At 35.8% G+C, this 8,863-nt stretch overlaps 1 protein-coding gene across 1 annotated transcript in view; it reads right to left on the bottom strand.

Moving 5' to 3' along the window:
• tmc2a (transmembrane channel-like 2a) overlaps positions 1 to 6,857 on the bottom strand; it is a 15,354-nt gene extending 8,497 nt beyond the window's left edge. The window contains exons 1-8 of the mRNA XM_016480634.1: positions 6,784 to 6,857; positions 6,604 to 6,642; positions 5,963 to 6,332; positions 4,236 to 4,385; positions 3,781 to 3,871; positions 2,169 to 2,250; positions 1,905 to 2,011; positions 880 to 978 (exon numbers count right to left, since the gene is read on the bottom strand). Coding sequence (XP_016336120.1) covers positions 880 to 978; positions 1,905 to 2,011; positions 2,169 to 2,250; positions 3,781 to 3,871; positions 4,236 to 4,385; positions 5,963 to 6,332; positions 6,604 to 6,642; positions 6,784 to 6,823 — 978 coding nt within the window. The 5' untranslated portion in view covers positions 6,824 to 6,857. The remainder of the gene's footprint in view (positions 1 to 879; positions 979 to 1,904; positions 2,012 to 2,168; positions 2,251 to 3,780; positions 3,872 to 4,235; positions 4,386 to 5,962; positions 6,333 to 6,603; positions 6,643 to 6,783) is intronic.
• Between the last annotated feature and the right edge of the window lie 2,006 nt (positions 6,858 to 8,863).

An 8,863-nucleotide genomic window follows, 5' to 3' on the forward strand; every position in this document is an offset into this window, starting at 1 on the left:
TATTTTTGATGGAATCTGAGAGCTGTCTGACCCTGCATAGACAGCAATACAACTGAAATGTTCCCAAGTCCAGAAACGTAGCATGGAGATCTGTAAAATAATCCATGTGACCATAAACAGCGTATGTTGTTCCGTGTCAGCTGTCACGCCGGATCTGTTTCCTACGTTGTTGTGATTTGATCTGAACGAAAACAGCGTATCCGCGTGGCGCAGCTGACACAGAACAGCATACGCTGTTTACGTCCAGCGGATATTCTCCAAAATGGCGCTACAGGGTGACGCGGAGGAGACGAATTGTTGAATAAAGTCGTTTTTTTTTTCTTTTGCGCACAAAAAGTATTCTCGTAGCTTCGTAAAATTACGGTTGAACCCCTGATGTCACATGGATTATTTTACCGATCTCCTTGCTACGTTTCTGGACTTGGGAACATTTCAGTTGCATTGCTGCCTATGCAGGGTCAGAGAGCTCTCAGATACATCAAAAATATCTTAATTCGTGTTCCGAAGATGAACGAAGGTCTTACGGGTTTGAAACGACATGACGGTGAGTAATTAATGACAGCATTTTCATTTTTTGGGTGAACTAACCCTTTATGTAAACTAATTAAACATTGACTAAATGTTTTTACATTTTCTACTTTCACACTACAGAAAATTTAACATTTGGTCCAAAGTATATAAAGTTTTTTCTTCAGCGTACTGCTGTCAAAAAGGCAGCATAAAAGATATTCTGAAATTCATGTTCTTTTTTTCTAATTCAACTTTCACTCAAATTGTTATAGAATGCTGAAATGCTATATTTAAAAATGCAAAACATATATGTTTTCACTAGTGGTCTCAGACCTTTGGATCCCACTAATACATGTATCACGATCTTACATTGAAATCCGTGAGAACAGAATAGTCCATAGCAGTGGCTTGCTCTTCTCTCGGCACAGTTTTCCGAGGAAGGGACCCGTATGGGAGCCCCATGAGAACCTTGTGGAAAATTCCAAATCATTTGTTAAATGAATAGTTCACCCAAAAATGAAAATTTGCTAAAAATGTACGGTTAGCCATCCAAAATGTAGATGAATTTGTTTCTTCATCAGAACAGATTAGGAGAAATTTAGCCTTACATCACTTGCTCACCACTGGATCCTCTGCAGTGAATGGGTACCGTCAGAATGAGAATTCAAACTGATAAAAATATCCCAATAATCCACAAGTAATCCACGTGACACCAGTCCATCAATTAACGTCTTGTGAAGTTAAAATCTGCATGTTTGTAAGAAACAAATCCATTATTCAGGTGTTTTAACTTTACACTGTTGCTTCTGGCCAAAATAGCACTCCATAAACCACAATAATGCTTTCTCCAGTCCATCCACTGGGATCAAGGTCCATTGACATTGTTTAAAACTGTTTTGGACTGTTTTCACTTGTAAACTGTGCTTGATCTGTGCATATGTCTCACTTAATTTAGAAAAGATAAAAACACTGGATAAAGCAATATTATGGACAGAGGACTTTTAGCAGGAAGCAAACACGTTTTATTACAAACACACAGCTTTTTGCTTCACAAGACGTTAATTGATTGACTGTTATCTGGTGTTTTTATCAGCTGTTTGGACTCTCATTCTGACGGCACCCATTCACTGAGGAGGATAAATTTTTGAGCAAGTGATGTAAATGTCTAAATGTTTCTAGTTCTGTTCCGATGAAGAAACAAATTCATCTATATATGGCCTAAAGGTAAGCACATTTTAAGTCAATTTTTCATTTTTGGGTGAACTATTTCTTTAAGGCCAGACATAAGCTAAAAAGATACTTTACTGCTCCCTTTACTGTAAAGCAAAATACCATAATTTTATTATTAGTGTACACAACAACATACAGCACAACATAACTGATAATACACTGACCTCTGGTATCACAACCAGGCCAAAGGTCAAGCTGAAGAGGACCAAGTTCATGCCGTACATCCAACGGAGGAAAATAAAGTATGAAGCAACTGAGGAGCCAAAATGACCTGCAAATGGATGAAACATTGCCAGGGCTCAGAATGAGGAACATTCAAATGAGTAAACATTCCAAAAAATAAATATGGCTCAATTTCTAATTTGGTACAGGTGAAATAAATCATTTTCTATCATCAATAAGACATCTGAATGATATGAAGTACTTACTCTCAACTTCCTTTATTTTCCGCTCCCATGGGATGCAAGATGTCCTAAAATTTTCAAAATCTCTTTGAAACTTTATCCATTTCTGTATAAGTCACAAAGCATATAAGGAAGATTAGGAGGCTGCAAGTAAGACAAAGTTAGTGCAGTTTGCGTATGCACATGTTGCCACTACGGTGTTGTGGGCGGTTAATATGAGGTTGCTAAGGTATTTAAATTGTGTTTTACAGTTTTTCTCAATCAATTTTACACATTTTTAACACAGTGATCTGTACACATCGTAACTGTCCTAAACAAATTGTAGAACAAATTGCAAATCATGTGAATCATTTTCTTAAAACACCTTTCACAAAATTCTCAAATGTTTTCATATTTGTTCATACAGCCAACAAAATATAATAAGAAAAAAAACAAAACAAAACAATTGCAGCTATTTTTATTGGTAATGTACCATTTGTCCAAACTCTCACACACACACACACACACACACACACACACAAAAACTCTGTAATTTGTCATATTATCAAATGCACATGTAATATTTTCAGTTGGCCCTAAACTGATAACTGCTTGGTTAATTATACACACAACAAGAAATGCAGTTTTCCTAATTGTTTGCATATTTATCATCACTATTGCTTTACCGATAAAAGGGAAAGTATATAAAGAGGAAGAAAGAATATGCACAAAAAGAAGGAAGGAGAAGGAGATGAGCAGATAGGAGGGTATAAAAAGAGGAGAGGAGGAGAGGGTGAAGAGATGAGTAGAGTAGAGGGCATTGGTGTAGTGGAAATAGCAAGAAGAGAAAGTGTAAGAGGAAGTGGACAGAAGGGTGGAAGAGGAGGGATGAGAGGTAGAAGGTACAGATTAATTTCAAATGAAATCAGAATGAGCCTAATTAAGAAATCATGGCCTCTCCTTTAGAGAAGCTGGGAAACAGATCTAAAGAGTTACTATGTCAATACACTTCTACATTTATAAGTCTTGTACTATGATTGTTGATAGTGCAGATTTGTAGTCCTCCTGGGACAACTTCTGTTCTTTACATGTAAATGTCCAAACTTTTTCAGAATTAAAGTTTGAGAACATTTAGGTGGACAAACAGTTTTATTTTGAATGGAACAAGTCAAGAGCATTGTTGACATGGTGGTCCACAGCAATGTCACCACCCACAAAGGAAGAGGCCTGTGGAGATGTTGAGATTACAGCAAGAATATATTATGCAATGTAGATGAAATTCTCTTCCAGATGTAATTGAAAGGCATGATCAATAATTCAGCATAATTCATGTACAACAGCAAACACACACACACGCACGCACGCACGCACGCACACACACACACACACAAATATATATATATACAGTATATATAGAAAAGTATCAAATCGATTGAGAAAAACTGTAACCCATTGAAATGTTGTTGCTATAGGAAGTTCCGGGTGACTACAGGTTCTACTCAAAAGAGTCCACTACAAAGTTTCTCTATGATATTCTGATTCCTACATTTAGCTTGGATCTCTTTCAAATTAGGATTATTTTATTTTCAGCAATAGTAATAGTGATGCTTACTTTAACAAAAACCACAAATGTAATTGAAGATTTTGATATTCCTACCTTCATCATCATTACTTTGTAGGCATACAGTTTCCTGCCTTTCCCTTTGCCCAAAGCACCTTCAAATTTATCCACAAACTGCTGAGCCTCTCTATAGACACAAAGAGAATATGGAGGAGGAGATCAAATAAATAGTTATAGTATTTGAAGCTGATTGATTAATACAAAATTCTAGTTAAAATATACAATATAGAAACAGATATGATGTAAAACAGATGTTTACCAGCTATTACAGCTATATCTTCTAGTGGAAGAATGAACCTAATCAAACCACTTACTAAAATAATGTCTTCATTAAAATCTGTTCTTCATACTTTTATTTAGTAGCAATTGTTTTTAGAAAAACATGCTGCATTGTGAATTCAGTCATAGCTACAGGGGGTCTCTTCAATCCTACTGATTTATTTGAAAAAATTTTTTTTGCATCACATTTTTTGCATAAGGTTCCTCAGTACTTGAGGACTTGAAGTCGTCTTCTCATTCGCCAGGGCTTGCTCCTGATGTTTGCTATCAGTTTCTTCTTCTCCTCCACCTCCTCCATCAGTTTGGCCATTTCTCCTTCAGACATGGACTCCTCCTCTTCATCTGATTTGGAATCATCACCACTAAGACAGAACATGAGGTGATTGAGTGCCAAATTATTACATTACATTGAGTTATTTTGTCTTACTGTAAAAAATGACCGTGAATTTAACGGTAAAAGACTGTAAAAATGCTACAGTAAAAACCTGTTAATTGGTTCCCCTACTATATACGGTGAAAAACTGTATTGGACATTACATGTATTGGACATTAATTTTACGGTAGTATACCGTTTTTGGAAGTGAAAAAGACCGTATAATTTACAGTGAATAACCGTAAATTGACATTCCCAGAATTCACTGCGTTACATTTCAGATTTGATGTTTTTTTGTTAAAATAACTTTTTTTTTTCTAATTTTTTTCTAATCAGTTTTGTATATTAGGGTTATGTGTTACACCTAATGTTGTTAAATGAATGTTTATTGCATTATTTCAGTTTCATGTGTGTTACCATGATGGTGTTTAGTGTTTGTGTGAATGACACTGTGCACCTTCTATATATGTTATTTAAAAGCTGCTTGTGATGGGCTTTGGTTCATCATGTGACTTTCTCATCACCACCTGCATTTGGTGGTTATCAGTGTATTACAAAGGTACAAAACAGATTTCAGTACCTCAATAGGTTGGTATATTAACATTATATCAGTTAATGAAATTACGGTATTTAACAGTAAATTTAAGTTAAAACCTAAAATGTTGCTACCGTATTTTTTACGGTAAAATTCCGGCAACCACAGGTTATTATTTTTACAGTGTACATAAACTTGCATAATTTTTTGTTAGATTTAGGCTTAAAACAACAAAACAAAATAAGTTTAAGATAGATTTTTGAAAGACAAGAATGATAAATATGAGATATACTGGTAACCCTTTATTTTAATGTGCCCTTGTTACACGTTGCATATTTTTACTCGATAGTAATAACATTAAATTCTGCTGAATTACAACCAAATAACACTGAAAAACCCTAACCTAAACTTTTAGTAATTAATGTTGTGTAATTACACTGTAATAAGGACACATCAAAATAAAGTGTCACCGATTTTAGATATGTTTATTGAAAAACAAGACAGAAATATTGTTTTTTTGTTTCCAGTGTACCCATGCCTTATTGTGTCCCCCTCTTTGTTTAAATATCTTACACCCATAATACTAACCCTGTATTTGAGCATATAATGTTGAAAATATCTTCTTTCTTTCTTTCTTTTCCAAGAGTTCATACTTTTAAAATGGTGATAAACTACATTGAACTCTAACAAGCACAAGTGTGTGTCTAGAGCATATGGGGAGACATAGTATTAAAAATGCAATGGGTTTAAATAGTTAAAATGATACTCTTGTGGTTATAGGGAAAGGCTGGGATAGTTGAGCATATATTTTTTAACAAAACAAACCACTTTTATAAATAATATGGAAATATGGTATGTAAATTAGATCTGAAAAACTATAAATATTCCAATAGAACTTTGGGGATGGACTGTAAAAGAGGAAGGTATAAGTAGGCCTATCTATTATGGGAGTTTCAGGAAAGTTTTGTCTTACATATAGTGATCTCTTGGTGTAGGTGCAGTCAATGAAGTCAGTGTACATGTCAGCATACCTACTATTCTTTTTCTTCTTTTCATCTTTGTCGCTGTCTTTGTCATTTTCCTTGTCTTTTCCTTTCCCCTTACCATCCTTCTTTTTGTTCCCACCTTTCCTGTTTTTTCTGCCGGACTTCTCATTTTCCCCATCTCGCCCACTCTCTCGTACTTTTCCTCTTCTCCTGTTCCCGGCACATCTCCTCTGTGGAATATCATCATCGCTATCTTCCTCATCTGCATGGGCTGCTTTCTTTTTATTGGCCGCTCGACGACCTCTTGGAGGTTCATCATCCTCATCTTCATCCTCACCGTCCTCACTGGCTGCTGCTTTGCCCCACTTACCGGCTGCTGTTTTTTTAGCACCCTTGCCTTTTGCTTTCTTGTCCTCTGAGTAAAAGATGGCACAACTGTATTTTTTATAAAAGCATATCATGCATAAAAACAAGACATTCTTGCTGAGTAACACAGATAAACAAACAGATCTGTACAAAAAAATAAAATAAATAAATAAATAAAAGTGAGGTTCCCTCTTCAAAATGTGCAGTTCCAGCTGCTGGGTGTTTTCTAGATTATGAGCAATCTAAATTTTGATGTTTTCCTTAGCACCACTAATAAAAAATAAAAAAAATAATAAATTCAGCATAATATTTTTTCTTACCTTCAGCACTCTCCACATCTCCATCAATTTCTATTCCCACTGTAAAAAATGCACAAGTACCTCTCTAAGTACACAACAGATTATAGATTTTTAATCAACTTATCACTAAAACAATGATCATCATTGTTAGAAGTAACTATCAAATTATGCTACATTTGAAAATAAAAATGCATAACTCACCATCTTCCAGTTTTCTTGCTGTATCACTTTTCTTTGGCATTTTGCTGCCCTTCTGATCTCTATTAGTCTCTGAATTTCTTCCCTTGCACCTGTGGTCTAACAAATTACTGTACAGGTGTGCAGCTGCTCTCCAGTAACTGACTCCCTATTGTCATAGCAACACCACGTGACCTCACATGTGTAATAGCAATTGATATTAGTATTAAAATATTAGTATGAGCTGGAACAATTGTCTGGATGATTTGAATTCGGCTTAAGTCTTTCAGAGAAAAACAGTTCTATTTAAGACAGGAATTAATACAAATGCAAAAAACAAACAAACAAAAAAACACTCAATATTAAATTTATCTGAGAACTTACATGAAGTAAAACAATTCTAGCCTCTCAGATGAGCAATTCAAATTTCATCAATGTTGAAAAGGAACAATCACAAAGCATTCTGGATGGTACGCCGTATCCATTTAAACTGTTCGATGCACTCTCACTCATTGGGACACATGACACCTAATGCTGCTGTCACAAGAAGAGGCACCTTAAAGATTTAATGAAGGTTTAGGTTTTCCTTCAAAGTCAATTGAACACATTTCACAGTATATTAAGCTTTGCACTTTCAATTTAACACGCACTTTCTTTAAAACTGCTATGGTTAGAAAGTCTAGAATGAATCCAAATGAACGTTTGCAGTATCAGACAACTGTCAGCAATCATCACACCATACAAGGATTCTGACTAATGCCATTTTAAAGTAGCCTACAAAAAAAAAAAGTGTGTCTTAACCAGTGTGTATGGTATGGTCTCTGTTTTTGTTAAAGGCAGAAACTAATATGCAGACACTCAAGCACAGTGAAACTCTAAGCAGACAAAAAGATATATGTGATCTCCTGTCTCGTCTGCACCACAACACCTGGTAGATGAGACAGCATCTCAGTTTTCACTGGCGAGTCATTACATGTTCATTAGTGTGAAAAGGCAAAAACAAAGAATGTGTGCACATATGCATAACATACATTCCTGCACATCTGTGTTTATATACAGTATATATCTATAATAAAAGGAACAATAAAATCATTTGAATAATAATAACGTTTACAAATTTATAACATGTCACAACCATGTATGATGAATGAACCATGAATGAATCTTGTTTTGTTTACTGTGTTGAGACGTGCTGAAGTTATGTTTGGTCTCGTACTGTATTGCATACCTTGTCAGTGTCGTGCGCTTGCTTAGCCCTTTGTTGTGATAAACAGTAAAGTGTGTTTAAGCGCTAGCAAAAGACAGTGTAAAGAAATACTCTTTGAGAGAAGCAGTCAATCAGCGGAAGTTAAAAGCAGCTCGTAAGTGTATTTATTCCTTGTCTCAATGTTTAGCGCAGTTGTCGTTGCTAGGAAACGCTTGTTTTGTTTACTGTGTTGAGACGTGCTGAAGTTGCGTTTGGTCTCGTACTGTATCGCATACCTTGTCAGTGTCGTGCGCTTGCTTAGCCCTTTGTTGTGATAAACAGTAAAGTGTGTTCAGCTGAATTCAATTTCCGTTTTGTCAAACGGGTATAAAAAAGGATAGTACACCGCGGCAGCAGTCGCAGCAGGCCTCATGTGAAGACCGAAAAGTGTAAAGACCATCGACTCTACCGTGCGACTCCACAGTGCAGGGACACAGACAATGGACATAAGTATCGCTTTTGACTCAACCTCTTTTTTTTTTTTACACTCAGTTCTTTTTTTTCAGTTTTTATGACTAACTCTTACTATGTGTTCCATATCCCTACTATTACTACTACTCGCAAACCACGCATCACACACAATAGGCAGCACAATCCTAACAACCTGTGCACTTTGCCTATGTCTGCTAATACAATACTGTCTTTTTCTATTGGTCTCTGGAATTGTCAGTCTGCAGTAAACAAAGCAGATTTCATTACATCTATTTCTTGTCATTCAAGACTAAATGTCATGGCCCTGACAGAGACCTGGATCAAACCAGAGGACACTGCAATTCCTGCAGCACTCTCCAATAATTTCTCATTTTCCCACACTCCCCATGTAACTGGAAGAGGTGGAGGTACTGGTCTGCTTATCTC

The sequence above is a fragment of the Sinocyclocheilus anshuiensis genome, unplaced genomic scaffold (assembly GCF_001515605.1).
Source record: "Sinocyclocheilus anshuiensis isolate Anshui unplaced genomic scaffold, SAMN03320099.WGS_v1.1 scaffold29, whole genome shotgun sequence".
NCBI lineage: Eukaryota > Metazoa > Chordata > Actinopteri > Cypriniformes > Cyprinidae > Sinocyclocheilus > Sinocyclocheilus anshuiensis.